Source organism: Tasmannia lanceolata, unplaced genomic scaffold (genome assembly GCF_043159265.1).
Source record: "Tasmannia lanceolata isolate RefF3 unplaced genomic scaffold, GAP_Taslan_0.1 ptg000008l, whole genome shotgun sequence".
Classification (NCBI taxonomy): domain Eukaryota; kingdom Viridiplantae; phylum Streptophyta; class Magnoliopsida; order Canellales; family Winteraceae; genus Tasmannia; species Tasmannia lanceolata.
The window spans coordinates 9,513,993-9,536,156 of NW_027518685.1; the positions used below are offsets into that span (position 1 = coordinate 9,513,993).

Sequence of the window (22,164 nt, forward strand, 5' to 3'; positions counted from 1 at the left end):
TAAAATTGCCCAAGGGTACTGGAGTTTTGGAAGGGGGTTTTCACGTATCTGGAGTTGGGGTTATCCAGTATCAAAATGGGGTTACCAAATCCCGAATGGGCTTATCAAGTCCCTTATGAACACATTTTTACTTCCTGTTTTTTTTTCACTCGTTCATTTTCACGTTTTTTTCTTTCTACCGTACGATTCATCTTCCTCATCCTCCATTGAAAGGGAGAAGGAGAAATACAAAACCCTAAAACAAATGAAAAACAAAACCTAGATATAGAGAGAGATGGGAATGAACTCACGTTTCAAGTTTTCGAGCTTTCCCTCTTCCAGTGGTGGCTAAAATGATGAAGAAGATGACTGGTAGGGCAAAAAAAAAAAGAGGGAAAGAAGAGAGAAGAGGGAAAAGTGGAAAAGCAAAACATGTTGCTTAAGAAAATGGCATTTTCGTCCAGCTTTTAATGATAAGACAGATTTTGTCCCCCATTGGTAATTTCTAAAAAGCCTGGGTCCAGTTGATAATTCTGCCTAATTTTTGTCCCCCTTTGGTAATTGTTCCTTTCATCTATCACTTCTAGTTTACTACTGTTGAAGGGTCAAATTTGGTAATCCACCAAGTAGGAAATTAGATAATAAATGGGCCCCATTAGTGGAAACATGTGGGACCCTCTTTTGTTCATATTTGGACCATTCACTTCATGTATGAGTCCCCTTGTTTCCAACAGTAAACCCTGTAGTATCAACTCTGCTCCTTCACATTATTCTATTGTAACAACTGGATGAGAGTCCCTTGTCGAGCAAAAAGAAGAAGAAGATCCCAACTATGTAGATGTGGGTCCCACTCCCATTGCGGTTTCACTACATTATTTGTTTAAGTGCGAGATATTTTTTCTATGGTTGTTTGATAGGGTGGCGCACTAGACTAATGGTCCTTATCACCCTATATGTGACATGTTTTTGTAGATGAATCATGCCCGTAGTGACTCCTGAATCCACCATAATCTAGTGCGCCACCGTACCCCCTCCCCCTCCTGGAAAAGGAGGGGTATCATTTATTGCGACCTTTATGTGCATGTTGTCAACTAGGTCGGTAAGTCAACACGGCCAAAAAAATGGCATTTTGAAACGTTCTAGAAGAAATAAAAAGAGAGAAGAGGAAACAGAAAAGAAGAAACCTCCATTTGCAACTTGTGGGCCCACCATGTAGATGGCTGGCTAAAATAAGATGCCACATTTGAACAGCCAAAGAAAGGAAGAGAGCTCTAAAATTTGTGTTCCAAGGACATTGATCCGACGGTTAGTATCGCCAAAAAGAAGGTACTGATAATGGGGAAGTGATATTTTTAGCCCCTTTCTTCCCCGGGCCACCTCCTAGTGTATTTATGACTGCGCCTTTTAGTTTTTACTTTTTACACAATTAAAGGTGCCATTATTTATTTTTTTTAAAAGTGTCACGGAATTTTGAACCAAATTACCAAATTTCGGACCGAAATTTCGGTTTTCGGTGGGCCCGCCCCATAGGATGATCCAAACCGTCTATTAGATGGGCCACAGCCTAAATAGGTTGTGCCCAAAAAATCATTTCCATAGGTTGATCCTAACCCTCCGATCTATAGGGGGTTAGGATCAACCCTCTAACATTCAGATGGGGGGTTAGGATCAACCTATGGAAATGATTTTTGGGGCACAACAGGCTGTGGCCCATCTATTGGATGGTTTGGATCATCCTATGGTGGGGCCATACCGTACTTTTAATTAAGAGAGTAGTGCCCTCATCAAAATACAGTAGTGCTGATAACATTGCCCTATAATAAATGACAGGTGGACCTAATCACGAAATGGCGATGCGGACAAAATAGTGGTAAACGATCTCTCTCTCTCTCTCTCAACCAAATCCCGACGCTTTATTTGAAGAGAACATTTATAAAAAGGCCAAAGCCAAGGTCTCTATCCTCGCTCGGTTTGAAGCCTTAGATTTCGATTTCATAGCTTGGATTCTATCGAACTTTCCAATATTTTCCGGTAAATTACGTAAGCCAGTCTCATCTTACATTTCTTCCAGATTAATCTTTTTTCATGTTCGGATTCCTCTCTATTTTTCTTCTTCTTCTTCCTTTTTTTTTCCTCTTTTTCCTTTTGGTTAGGATCCTCGATCTAGCATTTTTATTTGATTTCAATGAACGACAGTCATCTTTGTAAACTTTGCCGTTCAAAGATGCGTCTTTTGGACTTGATTTTAGCATTATTCTGTTTTTTTTTTTTTTGGCGTGATTGTCTTTGTTCATTAATTTGTGATAAATTTATTGTTTTTTGTTCGTTATCATTTTGTTTTTACAATCTGGATAATTTAGATGCCCTCATTTATTCGTGTAGATGCTGATGTGATTGTAGAAATTGAATTTTTAATTATTATCTTCATAATCACGATCGATCAGCCAAGCGGATGCTCTTCAACATGTATTTTTCGTATTGGATATTGTTATTGTGATTTCCTGTTCAAGTTTGTAATTAGGAAGCGATTAGTAAAAAGCTGGTCAGTCGTTTTGAATGTGTACTTTATATTTTATCATTGCTCTTTATAATTTGAATTTCCGATTAGGAAGCATTGAAATAGGTTGATTTCATGTTGGATGATTTTGAATGTGAAATTCTCTGTATTCAATGCTCTTTATAGTTTGAATTTCCGATTAGGAAGCATTGAAATAGGTTGATTTCATGTTGGATGATTTTGAATGTGAAATTCTCTGTATTCAATAGGGATATTATGATTCTAAATGTGGTTTTTGCTTTATTTGAAAATGGTGAGATTATCTTTCTTCATTCCTTTTTTTTTCTCCTTTTATTTTACTGGAAATTATTTGGACTGTTCCAACAACAACTACCCACTTGTTTAAAAGCTTTGTATTTATCTTATAAGCTTTAATCTTGCCGTTGGAAGACATAGAGTGTGCTTATGCTGTAAGCTTTAACTTTGGTTACCAGCTTGTCCTGAATGGTTTTCATATTGATTATTTTCAGGATACGGGTAGAGGTGCATTTTGTTGGATGATCACCACTTATAAGTGAAGGAATGAGTATCCGTCAAAACAACTATGGGAAGACTCCCCCTGGTATGTAGATACAACCCTGTAATAGTTATCTGTAGAATTTTGAAAGATTAGTTTGTTTCATTTGATTGATGAATATTTTCTCAATGGTAGTGATTAATTTTTAACTCCATGAATACAATTTTTTTTAAATTATAAGATTTCCCATCAAATATGATATGGGTATTTAAGAAAGGGAAAATCTTTTGAGCAGATAATGATGAATAGACAGTGACAGAAACCAAGCTTCCGTCCATCATTGCTGCTAATCCTGTTCTCATTGACAGTTCAGCGAATCAGAGACCAAGTAGAAACATACAGTGTTTTTGGTTAACGAAGTGCTAGGGCACTCAACATGGAAGATTCCAAATATTTGACAATTTCGTGCTTCAGATAGACAAGCTTTCATATTATTGATCATCTGAGGCCCAATAATCTTTTCCCCATTTTTTTTCATTTTTTGAAAGAAAACAGTCTAAAATTTCATTGTGAATAAGCAAAGAAAAACAAACTCCTGGACCAAGATGTCATTAATAGAAGGAGAAACAAATACAAGGACCTCACACATTACAAAATACAAGGGAAACACCCATGTCGGACACGCCTTGGATTCCAATACTTCATGATTCACGGCGACACTTCGGTCTCTTTTATTTGTTTTTCTGAATACTACTATCATAACTTTACAATGACTACATGTTTTGATTTTCATCATCCTAAAAAGTAAGTTTTTATATGGAAATTAAATATTATATTTGCTTAACCTATTTAAAATTTTAATATATTACTTGTTATGATTAAAATTTGAGAATTGATTAAAATATTTTGGTGAATCTACGATTCTTTCTTTCTAAGGTTTGCCGAATCTGACCTCGTTACCTGTGTTGGGTTCAGACACTCGTACCCGTACTGATGCAGCATAGGCTTTGAGTGCATAGATGGAGTGGAACAATATATCGAGTGTCGTAGCCCGGTGGTCTTATGTCCCAAGTCCCAATTATTAGATTTCCATGCTTTGCATATACAGAAAAATACAAAAAGAAAAAGAAAATAGAGAAACAGTGTACGGTGCCGCTCAAAATGCATAGTTCTTTGTTATTGCTATATCTATATTTTTCCCTTTAAAAAAATCCTGTCATAAAACTAATCGACTGAGTGTGTATGACTATAAGCTTTTAACAGAACTTATAGATCAGTTCATTAATTTTGTACATTTTAATAATTATCTTGCACCGTTTCGCTACAGGCAATTTAAAAAGATTAAAAGAGCTCTTGCTTAAAAGTGGTAATCACATTTGTGCAGATTGTGGTGCTCCAGATCCTAAGTGGGCGTAAGTGCTCCCTTTTTTTTTTGCAGAATCCTACATTTCATAAATTTCAATTATTCTTGGAAGAGTTGATAGACATCTGTATCTAAATGTTATGTCCACTTTCCTTGAGATGAATTCTTTCTCAGATAAACAAGCGTTCCTTGCTACTATTGTTTCAAGTTGATATGTTTTACACATAAAACCTTATGATTTGAAATTTACACTTTTATGACTGTATAGAGTTTGTTACTGACACCAAGTTCATGTCTTTAAATGTCTCTTCACCAATTCATATACTCATGTTTCTTCGAATTCTTAAACAAAATTTGAGCCACCAAGAAGCAAGTGCTTCATAAGATACGCATATGTTTTAATTGCTCATGCTATTTTACTTTAACTGTATAAGTGAGTTATTGTCGTGAACATTTTCATAGTTATGCTTCTCTGTTTTCAACTGTATCTTATGTTTCCCAAAACCATGTTTTACAATCTTGTGACTCGTTCTTGTTTGATTGAATGATATTTTTTCCTTACGATATTTAGTAGGAACTTATTGATCAATGAATAAATGTACAACGAGGAAAAAGTAAGGTACAGAAGTGGTACAACCATACCAGTGAGCAATTAAAGAGGGGTATAGAACATCTAATAATTTATGGATTATCTTCCACTACACGATTTCTGGTGAAGAAAGTCCATGCATCTTTTAGGTCTTTAGAGAGTCATATTCCACAGTTCAACTTAAATTGTCAATGAGGAACTTTCAAGAATTTCTTACGTCTTCCAAAGAGCTTGTGCCTGGATCGGAATATCATGTTTGTAGAACTCACTATGTAATTTTATTATCAAAATGGACAATATATAGGCCAATGATATCCCCGCACGACCTTGTTTTGACAATGGGCAGAACTTAATTTGTTTTACACTTTATGATTGGCTGGTGAGAGGTTTTTGGGAATTGTAATAGCCGTTGAAAGCTGTTGAAAATGGTGAAATACCTGTAGGACACAATTAAAACATCATACTTTTTATTTAGAAAATAAATCCACCTGAAACTAGTAAAGTCATCCCTAATCATGATCCAGGTAAAGATGCAACAGGAGTGGACCCCCAAATATCGTCAAGAATCAACTCAAAAAGTTTGGTAGAGGAAATTATATTACTAACATCACAATGTTACCTTTTGTGCTTATCTAAGCAACTATGGCATAATGAGGTGTATGAAGCTTAATAACACCATAGTTAGCATTAGCTAGTTTATGGTGCCTACATGGGAAACTAATGGTGTAGAAACTGAGAATGCTCCAACTAGACAACTGTTGAATTTTTGTAATAGATCATGTAGAGGTTTACATGTCAGACAATTTTAGCATCTGTTGGCTCGAGTGCAGATCCTTCGCAAATACACAAGTTTTTAAATTGAGATGCATAAAGTAATTTCTTTTGAATACTACTCTGTAAAAGTACAAAAAATTAACATGACCATATGAGTAATTGGAGAAGAGCAACTGTCTCTCCCAATGATGCATGCTGATCCTATATGAAGAAGTAATGAAGAAAGTATACCGAGTCATCAACAATAGCATTTGTACCTCCGACATCAACTATCCATGAGCATTCTCAACTCAACTCAACAAAACCTTTGTCCCAAACTAGTTGGGGAACTATATCCATGAGCATTCCGATAGATAATTAAGAGGGTGATAGCTCCTTTGATGATTGGGATCAGCAATACGATTTGGAAAAGTCTGTTGACTCTGTTGATAGTCAGCATTTAAGTGATGATAACACTACATAGTTGTATGATTCCTTGTCCCACTGATTTGACGGTTGATTTATTCCAGACAAGAAGTATGGAGAATGATGAGTTTTTGATCCAGCAAGTATGTGAGGATAAAATGATTAGTTCCCTGATATGGTGGAGTGAGAAAAAGCCCACTATCCCAAGGCATTTTTCCAAAGCATGAATGTCATGAAGGCTTCTGAAAGTATGATTGTTAGAAATTATTTTAAATATGGCTGAGGATTGTTGTGATGTCTACCATGACCATTACCCCTTCAACGACCTCTTGATGATGAAAATCCTCTTGTATTTAGGATTTCACAACCATTAGCTGAATATGAAGTGAGGACTGCACTAGTAAAAGAAATATATCTTCGTGTTGAAGAAGCAGCTAATTTTAAGGTGCACGGTAGAAGGAGATCATGTCATCATGGAAGTCACAAACATCTTAAACTCATTCCAAGCCCATCATGTGTCAGAGCTTGTCTTTATTATGTAAAGGCTGTTGAATGACAATGAATTGATAAAAAAAGCCCCTTCATTGTTTTTATAAATGTGTTAGATATTTCTTGATTCGTAGGTTTAGATATTACAGGTTTCTTGCTTTGTGCACATCTGATGATGCGTCATTATGCCATATTCAATTTTCTGATAATAGTATGAATATTGAGCATTCCTTCGTGATTGCTTTCAGGTCAGCAAATATTGGAGTATTCATATGCTTAAAATGCTCTGGTGCCCACAGAAGTCTTGGTTCCCATATCTCAAAGGTAGCATTTATGGAACTCTGTTCCCTATTAGCTTTGCTAAAATATTTTGTCATAATCATCATCATTCATTTCTAATCCTAGTTTTTTCTGTTGCAAGAATTTATAAAATTTGTTTACTTGTTCTATATTTGCTACAATAAGTTTGTATGCCATTCATTGCATGCACAAGCATGGTGTATATGATGATTCATTTATAAAATTTGTTTTCTTGTTCTATTTTTGCTACAATAAGTTCGTATGCCATTCATTGCATGCACAAGCATGGTGTATATGATGATTCAAGATCCCTTATGGGTTATGGCTTTATTCATTTGTTTTTTAATGCAGCTTATAGCACTACATGTTCCTCTTCCTTTCTATTTATTTATTTATTTTATCAAAATGTCTCTTGTTTTATAGGAACATAGATTGTTCAATTGAGAAATTTAGTGCACGTTACAAACATGGATTTAAATTTCGGTTTCGGTTTCAGACATAGCCAAAATACCGAAATTTCGTCCGAAATTTGGTAAAAAATCAAAGCAAATTTCATTACTGTACCAAAATTTCAGCTGGAATTATCGAAATTTTGAGTGGGTGATTTCGGTTTCCGGTCCCAACTGGAATCCGAAATTTCAGCCAAAATTTAAAACCATGGTTACAATCATTATTTAAAATTTCGGTTTAGGTTTCTGTTTCGATTTCGGACCCTTGATTTTTTGAAATTTCGACCACTACCAAATTTCGGCCGAAATTCGAAATTTTGGCAAATTTCAGTTTTGGTCGGCCGAAATTTAAAACCATGGTTACAATGTTCATCACTATATTAAATCCCTAATATAATTGTCTCATCTCAATAAAAAAAGGTAGTAGCAATCTTCATCTCTCTTTGCCCCGTTATAAATTAAAAAGATCTATCTGGTGATTCATTTTATGTTACTGCAACATATCTAATGTATTATCTAATCTGATTGAGTTGGAACAAGGAATATGGTTTTAATTTCTCAAAGTTTCTTCTTGTACCTTTTAATCATAAATTTTTTCTTAACGCCTATTTATCATTATCACTCAGGTCTTGTCTATGACATTAGATGATTGGTCTGATGATGAAATTGACTCCATGATTGAGGTTGGTGGAAATTCTTCTGCCAATGCAATTTATGAGGCCTATCTTCCCACAGGAATTAAAAAGCCTAGCCCAGAGACTAGTCATGATGAGCGTTTGAGTTTCATTAGGTGGGAATACGCCGCTACTCAAACTTGTACTCTGTGTGTGACATTATGGGATGACTGTTCATGTTGTTGCATCTGTGATGGTTATATAGGTCTAAGTATGAGTTGCAAGAATTTTTGAAACCAAGCTTGCGGATTACTACTTCCGGAAAGAGCACTCCCTATTCTAGTGAATCTCAAAAGAGTTTGGGGAGTTTTCGGGTTTCAAACAACATATCACAAAAAAAGGTATTTTTCTCATCCTTCTCTAGTTTGAACTTTTACTCATTGATCCATTGTTGTGAGAAAATCTTGACAAAATAGTGTCACTGTTCTCATCCGCAACATCCTGGACATCTTTGTATTGGTAGTTGTAACATTATGAACACTACAAGATGGGTTCTGATGGCTAGTGATCATTATGGTGAAAACCCTGTTGTAACCGTGTTGTTCTGGGAGTGTTAGCAGGTAGGCATGGTAGAATTCATTGGATTGCTGAAGGTTAAAGTGATAAAAGGCACTAATCTAGCTGTTCGAGATATACTAACCAGTGATCCTTATGTTGTGGTGGCTATTGGTAAACAGGTCAGTTATGTCCTTGAAAAATTCACTTGTCATTATCTCATTTATTTTGGAAACTTCAGATTTAATTTAGAAAGTGCAAGATTTTTTTAATTAACGAATTATTCAAGATTTTTTAAGTTTAAAATGGGGCATAAAATGTTCAGAATTTTTTTCCATCCATGCATGATCACTTGAAGGCAATAATTCTTTTCCATGTCGGTGTTAACATCTGGTACTCTTATTTCTTGTAGAAAGCACAAACCATGGTAATTAACAGCAATTTGAATCCAGTTTGGAATGAGGAGCTTATGCTGTCAGTTCCTCACAATTATGGGGCCTTGAAATTGGTGAGTCTGCTTAATTCTCACCTCACCTTCTTTGCACTGACTAATCTAAGTTGACTGTCTTTTATGAATGAATACTTCTTTACAGTTTATACTTTTGCCTCTCCATGAAAAACCTGCCTCTCTGTATGGTACATTCAAAAAATAGTCCTACTATACTTAGTTAAAAATGTTTTAGTTAGGTGCGGTGCGGCATTGAACTAGAAGTGCTTGTCATGCAGCTGCTTTTGTTGTTGCAATACAGTGGCATCGATTTCTTCTTATTTCTCAATTCTAGCTTGAATAGTTGGGAGTAGGTACAAAGGTGTTGGTTTCCATCCAGATATGCTTATGTGAGACACTGATAACACCAGTAATTGCCTGATTGGTGGGCTATAAATAGGTAAAAGAAGTATTAGAGCAATGGATTACATTCAAGTCCTATGATTGAGCGATCAAACCAGTGAGTGAAAGTAGTATGCTGTAACTTTTGCATGGCAGGAGCCGCTGGATAAATAATCTGTAAAACTAGGATCAAGGCATTCAAACATACATCTAGAATATGCCATGATCATACACAGAATAGATCTAATCAAAACAATATTACAGATCTATTGAAATTAATGTAAACCAATCTAACCATGCGTTAATTTAGAATACAAAATAAGATCAGAAACATTTCTCGATTGACCATAGCAGTTGATCGATCTGGGCTGTATCTTCTACTGCCTCTCTGGATGACCTGATCTCTGGTAGGGGAGATCTTATAATCCCTCGTGTATACAGAAAAACAGCCGCTAGTGTTCTACCCATAACAGAACTCTTAACAATTAAATTCAACTACTATTACTGATGTTGTTAAACTTAGGACTACACTAAACATCAATTTCTTAATAGGATTAGATGCATTGATTACCCTTGTGCTCCTCCTCCATCACTTTGGTCGATGGACAAACCTAATAATTTCACAATTAATCTCTTTCATCAATCTGGACTGTTGATCTAAAATCAATGATTGCCCACATAAGGTCTTACATGATTTGCATCACATATGCAGGGACAACTACTAGTTGTCTCATGCTCTCAGATGGGTGTACCTTATGTTATGACTCCCCCAGAGGAAAATGTGAACAAAGAATGTTCTTGATAAGCGGGAATTGTACGATTGAAGAACCTAGTATGTGAGGTTTCCATGTCCCTAATTGTAGAAGGTTATGACTGTGTTTGCTGGGTTGATTCTGGCTTGACCCACCATGTGGCCAGATCATGTGAGAGTGTTGTGGACGTGATGGAGATAAAGTCCAGCTAACCATCATGTGTACCTGGGAATAAGAATGTCATTTTGATAGATGGTTGGATGCGCTAGCTATGAGGCGCAATCTACTTTCTTTGTCTTGCCTTGGTGAGCATAGATTTGAGTTCCATTTTTATTCTGGCTAGATTTCCAATTATAGGAAACATGATCGTATTCTGCTTTGGGGACATAAGGCTCATGGATTGCATCACCTTGATTTTAACTCCTTTTACATTGGATGCACATGTTTCTCCTTTTTTTTCTTTCTTTAAAGACATTTCATGAATATATTCTCAAATTTCTGATGTTTCGCAGCAAGTGTATGATAAGGACATGTTCTCGGCGGATGACATCATGGGCGAAGCTGAGATTGATATTCAGCCATTGATCACGGCTGCGAGTGTGCAGGAGTATACAGGCATGCTCCCAGACATGCAGATAGGAAAATGGTTGAAGTCTAACGACAACGCCCTCATCAAAGACAGCATTATAAACGTTGTTGACGGGAAGGTAAAACAGGAGGTCTCCCTCAAGCTTCAGAATGTCGAATGTGGAGAACTAGAGCTTGAATTGGAATGGATGCCCCTTCAACAATAATCTTGTTACTTTTATTATGTTTGTGTTAATATTTAAATATTTTCAGTTAATTGTTTGGAATATTAAATGTACTTTAAAATAGAGGAGTGTGAATATCAAAACTCAAAAAGTAGGGTGTATCTCAACAACTTTCTTCCATCTCTTATCAATCTTACAAAGCTAGGAAGACATCATGTGACTTCGTGGTGTAAAAGTGTTTTCCTATAAAGTTAAGCCTACTCACGGAGGCAAATTCAGGTATTGATATTGGCACTACCGTGTTTTAATAATTGCACAACACATCTTGCCTTTCATTATTTAAACAGCTTTAAAAAACTCACAGAAGGAAAAAGATTAGACAAACTGAGTTTATGAGATTATTAATACAACATAGTGCCAATTAGGGCTGCAACTCGGGTCGGGCGGGTCAGGTTTTGAAGAACCCAACCCTACCCGAGAAATATCTCGGGTCGGGTTGGGTTTTTTTCCAGGAAACCCACGATTCCCAAACCTGGCCTTCCCCAGATAAATGGGCGAAGCTGAGACTGATATTCATCCATTGATCACGGCTGCGAGTGTGAGATATTCAGCCGGATGACATCATGGGCAAAGCTGAGATTGATATTCAGCCATTGATCACGGCTGCGAGTGTGCAGGAGTATACAGGCATGCTCCCAGACATGCAGATAGGAAAATGGTTGAAGTCTAACGACAACGCCCTCATCAAAGACAGCATTATAAACGTTGTTGATGGGAAGGTAAAACAGGAGGTTTCCCTCAAGCTTCAGAATGTCGAATGTGGAGAAGGAAAGGTCTCGAGTAGATTTGGGTTGGGTTTTTTTTTTTTTTTTTTTTACGTTGATGCAATTTTTGAAGGAAAACTCTTGTTTGGGAAGGCAACTCAACTCATAGAAGTAGAAAAATTCAAGCATGTCAAACTCTTTAGTGCATTAACTAACAACTAGTCCAAAGAGAATAAATTGATGCATTACCAAATGAAAATTATTATACTCATATGAGATAAACAACAAACTATTTGGTGCATTAACTATTTAGTTGAAACTTGAAACCCTAGAGCTAAAGGGGGGGAAACGAACAAAAGATGGAAAGAGTCCTGTGATTGCGTGGTGCGTGAGTTTTACTTTTAAGTTTTCACTCTTAAAGTAACAAAGTTTTAGAAAAAAACAATACATACTATAACTTAACTCGGGTCGGGCCCCTCCGAACCCTGCTCGACCCGAAACCCGAGAAACATGAACCCAACCCAAGCTTTTTTCGGGTCGGGTCGATGCGGGTCGGGGAAAACCCGACCCAAGTTGCAGCCCTAGTGCCAATATCCGTGGTCTTGGGAAATAATTGGCAAACCAAATCTGAAAAAAATACGGCAAGAGTTAGAGAAATTTTGGAAAAATGCTAATACTTTACTATTTGGACGTGTCTCACTTATTAGTTATTAGTTGTATACTTCACACAAGTTTTTCAAAAATAGGAAAAGGTTTATGAGCTCGAGCTCAGAAACCACTACTCCCATAGTTGTTTGACTCATCCAATCCATTCATTTTATAGGTTATGATTAGGGTTATGGTTAGGATTATAGGTTATGATAAGGGTTATGATTTATGGAGGTTTAGAATGGATGGCTAGAAAATGTGCTTCTATAGATTGAATGTTTAGGATTAAGGTATGGAGATGGCTTGTTAAGAACACCTTATCTATGTGAGGTCCTATAGAATGAATGGGTTGGATGACTGAAACAAAATGGAAATTTTGTATTTATAGAGCTCTGGCTCAAGCTGAGCTAGATCTCACAAACCTCGCCCTCTTTCAAAAAATATATGAATAAACTCACATTTAATTTGAAATTTTGCAAAACCGAGGAATAAATTTTTTGCCATTTTTTAAAAAATTTGATTACTCTGAGATTACTATTGGTGTGAAGATATTGTTGGTTGTCATAAATCCGGCCTATTGTCATTGGTGACACTTTGATCTTATTATTATAAATCTTTGGTTGCCGGAATTTTTTTGTTTCTTGGGACTTTTGTGGGATTTCCTCGGGAAACCCACGTTTGGTTGGTGGGCCCAAATAATCCCAGGAACCAAAATAACCCCGCACGAAACCCCAGGAAGGAAAAAAAATACTCCCAGGAACCAAAAATAAGCTTGAGAAGAATTTTTTTTTCTTCCCAACAGTTGAAGCAACCAAACAAAGCATTTTTTTTTCCCACCATAGTCCGGTCAACCAAGCATGGGATTTTTATTTTACCGGGATACTTCTAGGACTTTTTTTTTCCCACCAATCTCCTTGGATTTGTTTCTCCCAAACAAAGCATTTTTTTTCCCCACCATAGTCCACTCCCCCAGACATGGCTGATGTGCGCTTTTTTTTTTTTTTTTTTGTTAGGCCATATGTGCTGAATTTTAATATCCTCGCTCTGAGGTCTTGGAGTTGGTGTAATTTAATCATCTATGCTACCCCTCCAAAAGCTTGAGGTCTTGGAGTTGGTGTAATTTAATCATCTATACTACCCTCCACGTAGAACCAACGTGGGAACTAAAGGGTTTATTTTGTCGTCAAGGATACATCACAGCGATTGATAAGGGCACATTTGGAATGTAGGAATGGGAATCAAGAATTGGCCTATGAATCGTTTAGGGCAGTGATAAATCGACCCCTGTGTGTCTTTCTCTCTCCTCTGCATTAGAGAGAGAAAGAGCAAATAGACACATAGGGGGTCAATTTAGGATATATGGGTAGCTGTGCAACTCGGGTCGGGTTGAGGCAACCTGAACCCATCCCAAGTTCCAACCCGACAAGGTTCAACTCAACCCTACCCCCCTTTTTACCAACTAGAATCTGACCCAACCCGACTTCAACCCAGCCCAACCCAAGATTTTTAGCTTAAAAAATTTTAAAAAAATTATTAAAAACGTCGGGTTCACTCGGGTCGGGCTGCCCAAGCACTCAACCCGAACTCAACCCAACCTGACTTTTTCCCAGGTTGAACCCGTGGGGTTCGGGTTGAGCCCGCCTAAGTTGCACCCTATTATTATTATTATTATGGGGGATCTATTTATCACTCCCCTTCGTTTATCATTGATTCAGGGGTTTGCTAAACTTCATTGGCGTGAAAGGTATCGCTGGGAGGAAAAAAATGCCGAATATCAAACGTATATTAACACCGCCTGAAGAGTTATTCCTGGTTTTACAAAAAGAGTTTTGGTCATGGTTTTAAATTTCCGAAACTTCGGATTTCGATTGGGACAGAACCGAAATTTCAGTAGGAGTCCGAAATTTTGGTAAATTCAGTCAAAATTGTGATGTTTTAAATTTTTTTCCGATTGCTGTTTTTTTTTACCAAATTAGGGCTGAAATTTCCAAGGATGTGGCTAAAGGTAAGAGGGAGTGGACTCGAGAGAGCCCATAATTCCAAGGAGGCATTTGAAAGTTAAAACTATGGTTAGGATCATTGTAAGGAGATGATTCATGAGATACAGACTATTTACATTGTAGCATCACATATGGGCTGTTTCGATCATTCTATAAGTGGTTATTTTGGCTGGAAAAATACTAAGCATTTAGGTGACACCAAAATAGAAGAATTTTGAACGGGAGACACACCTTTGATAAATTGTTAGGGAGGGACGAAATGGGAGTTATCAAGTCTCTAAAGGGGGTTATCAAACCTCTAAATGGGGTTATCAAACTCTTAAAATTGAGTTATCAAGTCTCTTTAACAATTTTTCATAACTGTGTCCCCAGTTCACAATTCTTGTATTTTGGGGTCCCCAGTTGGCAAATTTTCCTAATAAATCTCCTCCCCTCAAGATATTTTTTTTGAATGCATCAATTTTAGGAAACTGTGATAGACGGTCCAGATTAATATCTAACGGAGATTTGATTAGTTAATAACAGCAATAGACGGTCAAGATTGATCAAGGGGTATAAAAGAAGTCTCCAAAATTTCAAAGAAAATGTAATAAAAAAGTTAATTGAACGGGATTTGTGCTCAGTGGAAGGAGAAGTCGTTTAATGGTGGAAGGCTCACGGCATGTATAACGCCACTGCCCTAAACACCGTTTAACTCATCATCGCAACAAATCCAGTCCGTCAATTGCTACGATGCGTTCAATCCTACGGCTCCAATTAACTAGGTACCCAAAATGGAATAACAAGAAAAACGCCTGATAGAGTAAAAGAGGTAATCCATGAAATTAAAATGATTTTCCAAAGAAAATCCATGAAAAGGAATCATATCTTTGAAATAATAAATCAAATGGAAAATACCCATCAACCAATCACTCAAAAGATCTCAAAACTAAGAATCAATCAAAGAGGGAAAATGGGAAAAAACACAAGGAGGGATGTAGTAAAGAAAACCCATTTGGGGAACTATGAAACCAGAACATTGAAATGAAGGAAAAAAAACTAGGAAAATCCATTAGAAAGAGATGAAATAGGCTTCAGTGTGTGTAACAAAAATCAAATCATCGACATGAGTCTCATTGAAATCCGCTAAGATAGATTTATCATCATCAGCCCTTATTATCTCTAAGAAGAAGAAAAAATACTAAAAAAGGTGAAAGATGATGCAAAAAGAAAACCATACATTGAAAGATATAATTAACCATAAAAGGGGTTGGAATATGGAGAAATAGAGAAGGGTTTTATGAGAAAGAGAAGGAGAGAGATGGGTTCTTATAGAGAGGGAGAGACTTATTAGGGTTAGGGTTTGGGGGGAAGTGAAATGGGTCTTTTGATCTCTTTTTTATATTCCTCCCCCGGATAATTTTAGGCCGTTGATTATTCTTTGATAGGAAAGAGGCTTTTCTAAAAGGAGACTGATATCCGCACTACCATATTTTGATAACTGCATTCCTTACTATGATTTCCTAGGCAATTTCGCGAAAAGCCATTTCGCGACTGGCTTTTGCATGATAAAACAGTCACACACAAGTTGATTTTTGGCAGATTTTGTTGCAATCAATCGGGGCGAAATGGCTTTCTGCGAAATTCCGCGTAGCAAATCCCCTTACGACATTTAGAAATTTATGTGGCCCTATAGTATAATATTTTTCAAAACATAGGGTATGGCCCACTTCATGCGATGATCCAAACTGTTCATTTGTTGGGCCACAACGTAAATAGGTTGAGTCCTGGAAAATCATTTTCATAGGATGATCCTAACCCTATGATCTAATGATCTGTAGAGGTTTTAAATAGGTTGTGCCACAAAAATCATTTCAGAAGATCCTAGCCCTCCGATCTAATGATCCATAGATGTTTTTGTTAAAGGTAATTAGGTCAAGTAAGAGGTTGTTTGAAGCATTACACCCAAGGTATCTAGTTTGGAATACCAAGTTTGTTGCCTCTAGCCCTTATATAGAGATACACTAGAGTTAATGATTGGTTAATGGACTCTAGCCCATATAGGCCCACTATAACAGTCGATTATCTTATTGGGCTTATATTAGAACATATATGAGTTATATTATATACCCAATAATTTTAAATAGTTTGTGCCCCAAAAAAATCATTTCCATAGGGTGATCCTAAGCCTCCACATCTTTGGAGGGATTGCACGTCATGAAAACCTCTTTGGGCCATGCCAAGTTCCAATCATTTCCAAGCTTTGTCATCGCTTCCTATGGGCCATCTCATGAAAAGATTGGACTAATTGGCCGTAGGTAAATACTTCTGCTACGGAAAAGGGTTGTACAAGAAATGTTCCATTTTTCATGCTCTCGCTACGGTTAAATGACCTTATTCAGGGTGCAACTCGGGTCAATTTTTTGAGAATTCGGGTTGAGGTTTTACTATAAAATTGGGTCTGGTTCAAGCTGATTCCAATTCATTTTAGCTAAAGCTCAACCCGACACGGCTCAAATTGCACCCCTAGCTAAGATCGGCCGCTAAGATCGACCATGAGTTCCAAGTCTGATGTTTAAAGAAGAAAATAGGACAGGCGTACAAAATTCTTAATTCCTCATCGACTTTTAATGATGAATGGATTGTATAAATGTTTGGGAAGAAGTGATATCATGGGACTCAAAATTATGGCCTATTTGTTTTGGATTTTGAGAACCGATTGCGAGTCCAAAACCAATTATTAGACTCGAAATTTAATCTTGGGAAGATAGGTAGTGCGGATATTATTCTCCCAAATTAAATGTTGGGGTTCGCCATGCAATTTTGTGAAAAAGCCATTTCAGAACAGCTACCTAGCAGCACATTCTATATTCTTCATTTAATTCATCTGAGGGGGTTGATCTCCCCTTTAAAAGTGAGTCGCGAAATGGCTTTTTTTTTTGGGGATTTGCTAGGCAATTTAGTAGAAAGCAAGAGGCAGACTTTTGCATGAGAGAAGTGCCACACGTGTTCCTTTTTAGCAGATTTTGTCTTATTTATTTGATTCATCTAGGCTGGCTCTTCTCTTGTGCAACAGTCATCCCCAAAATGGCTTTCTGCTAAATTGCCTAGCAAATCCCTTTTGAGTAATAGCCTACAAATCCCTGTAATCATAATTGCAATTTTAAGATAGAATTAAAATCATATACTAATCATGAAGTGAAAATTTATGAACCCCATTGTCTAATGGTTAGCATCATATCCTAACCACAATGTAAAAATCTATTAAGGCCTTGGTCTAAGGGCCTCTTAGGGTGCCACCAAAATCAGTATTTATTTGCAATATAAGATTATTTCACTTTAATCTTATTTGCAAATCGGACGTGTCGGCCTCTTTGGAAGCCATTATTTGTAGGGCAATGTTATCAGCACAATCATATATAATATATTTGCCCAAATCCAACTGTCGTTTCTTTTTTAATTGGCTTGTGAGAGGTTTTTGGAAAATGTAATAGCATATGGTTGTGCTGATATATAAATGGATTTGCTGGGGACTACCATAGAAGGTATTTTGCGGGCTGGCTGTTCACCTCGGATAAATTAAATGAAAAGAACAAAATATCCTGCAAAATGCCTTCTGCGATGGTCCCCAGCAAATCCCTTCAGGGCCCATTTGGATGCCGAGAAGATTTTGATTTGGAATTCTCACATTTGCAACCATTTTTGCGTTGACATTTGGATCTCCATCAAATCTTCCAATTCAGCGACTAACAGTGAAAAAAATCAGATTTCCAAATAAGCTGTGGAAATAAGAAATTGGAAATCCACAAATCTAGCAGTTTCCTTCACTCTCTTGGCTCCTCGACCTCTCCTCTGCAGCAGGAATCACCCCTTTCCCTCTGTCTCCCTCAACATGAGCTGCCAGATCTATTCATTTTGTACTCAAACTCAATTCCAAATCCAAATAAAAAATTTGAGGTATCTAAACTTGCCCTTATATAATTATAAATTTCTGATTTACAAATACCCAAATTTTACTTCAAAACCATTTGTATATAAGATTACTGCACACAAATAATTTGTAGAGGCATCCAAAGAGATGACTATAAAATTAATACCATCTCTATTTATTCTTTTAATTAGCACATTTTGTACAGCGTGGAAGATGGAACTACCAAGGTACACCTATTTATCATAAGTTTACTAGAGATAAAAATGTGTTCTTCATTTCCCATGGGGCCGTAAATGGCGAAAAATAGTGTGGATGGCATGGCAACCCACCTTATTATACAACAAATAAAGTAGAAAATATTTCTTATATGCTTCACCTAATCTAACACTCCAAACCCTTCAACACTAACCATAAGAAATTTAAAACTACACTCTCAAATCCACTCCATAACCATATATCAATCTCATAAATGGGACACAAAACCAAGATAGATGGTCGTGATCTTGCCTCAAGGCCAAGATCATCTAAGCAGATTTCAAGGTGTTTGCAACGTCAATTACAAATCGGTATTTGACGTCGGCTTTTGCAAGTCGTTTTAGAGCAGTGTTCACGTAATCCATCGGAACAACCTCGATATTTGCCATTATGCCGTGTTCTGCCGCAAAATCGAACATTTCTTGGGTTTCTTTCATTCCTCCGATGGCACTGCCGGCGACAAGTTTCCTCCTGAGAAGTTAGAAATGTTATTACAATGAATTAAGAGAGAGAAAGAAGGATAAGTAAATGAATGATAGGTAGCTCATTTGGTAACAAGTAATGAATGAAAACTTTTAAGAATTATGTTAGGTATGCTTACCGATGAGCATAGGAATCATGGGTAGTTCAAATGGATTTTCTGTGGCCCCCGCCACGATCAACTTCCCATGTGGCTTCAAAAGAAGGATCAACGGCTGTAAAGGGTGATTGGCCGACACTGTATCCATGATTCCATCCAACGTACCCATGGCAGCCTAAACACCAGATCAAACGCAAAATGTCAAAATAAATCCCAGATTATAAGCCCATTTATTTGCTAATATATATGATTCTTACCAGCATTTGTTCCTGGTTACGGCTGACCAGGAACGAGTCAGCACCAGTCGTTCAATTGCCTCCTCCTCCTTACTAGGAGAAATGCTTATGACGGTAACCTTCATTCCAAAAGCCTTAGCAAACTTGACAGCCACATGGCCTAGCCCACCGAGCCCGACAATCCCTATAGACTCAGGCCGAAATATATAGCCCGTAATTCTGGCGCACAAGAGCGGTGCATCTCCGTCAAGTGGCATGTTATTGGGTATGCGGACCACGTAGCGCTGGTGGACCACCACCATATCGGAGTAACCACCGTAGGTCTTGGTTCCATCGTGGTAAATCCCACTGTACGTTTGAATCCCTCCAGGCTCCAGCACAATAATTCTCTAAGTCCTGCCTACAACTGTCGCGAGTCTGGCACGAGCCCACGAGGCAGCAGCCTATGCCCACTTTGTCGCCAACTTTGAACTTGTCGACCTTGCTTCCGACCACGGTGACCTCTCCAACAATCTCGTGCCTGCAAGAACGGGTCAACTCAGGTTAGATATGTTGGAAATCTAAGCTTGACCACTTGAGTCTTGGATTTTCCATTGTCTTAGAAATTGTTTCTTGCCCATGGAACCATGGTTTGAAATTTCAGTTTCGGCATATATTTGGGACCTAACCGAAACTGAAATTTCAGCTTAAATCTCGAAATTTCGGTAAAGACACTCAAAGTGTCGGTTTTGTAAAAGGAATAAAAAATTAATATATATTTTTTTAAATTTCGCCGAAATTATCGAAATTTAAGAGATTTCGACAAAAATGTCCGAAATTTTGACCGATATTTGGTAAGTTTCAGTAATTTCGGATTTTGGGCGTTTCGGTTTCATTGTTGACTGAAATCCAAAATTTTGAATTTCGGTCAAAATTTAAAACCATGCATGGAACTTGCCTTGCAACCATTGATGTTCCCTCATCAATACTCTACTACTTTGGGAGTTTACAACCTTGACTTGACCACACTGATAATCACTCTTTTGAGAGTTAATGTTCTAGGGATTTAGTTTTGTGTTTTGTAATTATGTTAGTCATTTACTTTTCATTTGTTAATGTATTAATGCAACTTAGGAAAGCTAAGTTTAGTTAAGAAAAGTTAATCTCGTATGTGAAGTATAGGGTATATTTTGGGCCATGTATCTTCTTCATTTTGTAAGCCATTTTAGTGGAATTTTAAGTCTCTTGAGTAGTATAACAACTTGGGCTTCTTTCTTTGTGTGTTTGGCATTAAGAGAACGATTTTCTTCTCTTCAATCATATCCTTTCTCTCCATCCAAGTTGGTTTCATTCCAACATGATATTGGTTAAGAAAATAATACCGTGAAGTGACAAACTATGCCAATGTGCATTATTTTTCAAAAAAAATAAATAGAAAACCCATGCTTAATGGAGGGATAGAATCACAATGCTAAAGCTGGGCGAGTGAACTCAAAACTCGGCCAACTTGGCTTGACTCGGTAGCAAAACTTAGCTGCTCTGTCTCGTTCAAGACTAGTACAAAATAAAGGAAGTAGAACTTAAAATCTAAAAAATTACTTAACTTTATCAGCAGAAAAATCAAAATACAAAATTGATAAGTCAAAGGGTCAACTCTCAAATGCAAATCTCTAGAAACTGCACACCCTATCGTCCAGACGATGCGCTTCCAAAGATGGAGAGTGTATGATATCATGGGACTGCTAACTCTTGCCTCAATTATTACAGATAAGGTCTTTGCCTGCACCCCTGATTGGGATTGTGGAGAAGGCTCCAGATGAGCCTACACATGTGTAGAACTGTAGATATGTGTGGCAGAGTGGGGGTTACTAGTTTATTCTTGTGCACTCTTTATAGATAATTTTTAAAGGTCCGGATGATTCTAGGGTGGTCTTGGGCCATTGGGATGATTACCATATGGGCATATGGCACAATCCAGACAATTATAGTGCAATTATGGGACTCTATAAATAAGAGAAAGCTCCTCATCTGAGGACCACCTAAAAATCTGTAAGCATTTCCATTTGTGCAACAGAGTGAATTTTGTTCAATATTAGATGCTTCTTTATAAGTTTCAAATATCCTTTGGTGCTAAAGCTCTTCGTACCATGGTACGTCCCTTGTCTTATGCTAACTTGGGGTAACGGGCGTTTATCAGTAAACTCATGGGACCCACTTTTTTTTTTTTTTTTTATACTGTTGATGGGCAAGGTAAGAAAAGGAGAGTAATGGAATGATCCTAACCGTCAGATGAGAAAGACAGATAAAAGATGAGGTGGTCGTTTACCCGGGGACAACAGGGAAATCGGTAAATCCAAAGTCATTCATGACCCAATGTAGGTCTTTATGGCACATTCCACAAAACAATATCTTAATAGTAACATCATCCTCACCATTAGCCCTGCAAAAAACAAACTTTATGGGTGGCAATACCATTCTCTCCTCTATTAGCTGCGCAACCAAAAACCTTCTGACTTCTGAGGGTGTTCTTCCACTGCTGATTTGGACATCTTTTTTTATTATCTTTCCATATATATACGATAGCATTGTGTATAAGAGAGGAATGTTCGACCCCTATTCTCGGATGGGTCAAGTCAGGTGGCTCAATTAAACGAGGTTTCTAGAAGAAAAGCGGGTATTTGGGTAACGTGGCTCAATCTCAACGGCCCATCTGATATTCTACCGTCTGAAAGCACGGGCTCGATCTCTGACTCTTTCTTTACGGTTCTACGGTCTAAAAACTTTTCTTCTACGGCTTGAATGAAATGCCAAGTGGGAAGTCTTGGAATGGATGGATGGGTGTCCATATCAAAATTGAATATGGAGAAGAAAAGTCTCATACGATCCGACCCAGAAAAGTCTCTGATTGGCTGCTTAGAGGCTTAGAGC

At 37.3% G+C, this 22,164-nt stretch overlaps 1 protein-coding gene, 2 non-coding genes and 1 pseudogene across 6 annotated transcripts; 1 reads left to right on the plus strand and 3 right to left on the minus strand.

Moving 5' to 3' along the window:
* Window positions 1-1,858: 1,858 nt before the first annotated feature.
* On the plus strand, window positions 1,859-11,049 carry LOC143884273 (ADP-ribosylation factor GTPase-activating protein AGD12-like). 4 transcript variants are annotated; one of them, XM_077387744.1, is made up of 9 exons: window positions 1,859-2,010; window positions 3,007-3,098; window positions 4,321-4,405; window positions 6,862-6,937; window positions 7,989-8,152; window positions 8,242-8,377; window positions 8,594-8,713; window positions 8,944-9,039; window positions 10,625-11,049. In XM_077387744.1, the coding sequence occupies exons 2-9, from the start codon at window positions 3,059-3,061 to the stop codon at window positions 10,904-10,906; spliced, it is 999 nt and encodes a 332-aa protein (XP_077243859.1). In that variant the 5' UTR covers window positions 1,859-2,010; window positions 3,007-3,058; the 3' UTR covers window positions 10,907-11,049. The 4 variants fall into 4 exon arrangements, with proteins under 4 accessions (XP_077243859.1, XP_077243862.1, XP_077243860.1 ...); XM_077387747.1 differs by having other exon boundaries at window positions 1,860-2,010; window positions 8,597-8,713; XM_077387745.1 differs by having other exon boundaries at window positions 1,887-2,019.
* A 3,841-nt stretch (window positions 11,050-14,890) lies between these two features.
* LOC143885693 (small nucleolar RNA Z152/R70/R12) lies at window positions 14,891-14,984 on the minus strand. Its single transcript, XR_013253558.1, has one exon. It is a non-coding gene; the product is annotated as a small nucleolar RNA Z152/R70/R12 (small nucleolar RNA).
* A 360-nt stretch (window positions 14,985-15,344) lies between these two features.
* Window positions 15,345-15,428, minus strand: LOC143885691 (small nucleolar RNA R11/Z151). Its single transcript, XR_013253556.1, has one exon. It is a non-coding gene; the product is annotated as a small nucleolar RNA R11/Z151 (small nucleolar RNA).
* Window positions 15,429-18,710: 3,282 nt separating this feature from the next.
* Window positions 18,711-21,838, minus strand: LOC143882678 (putative mannitol dehydrogenase; annotated as a pseudogene).
* Between the last annotated feature and the right edge of the window lie 326 nt (window positions 21,839-22,164).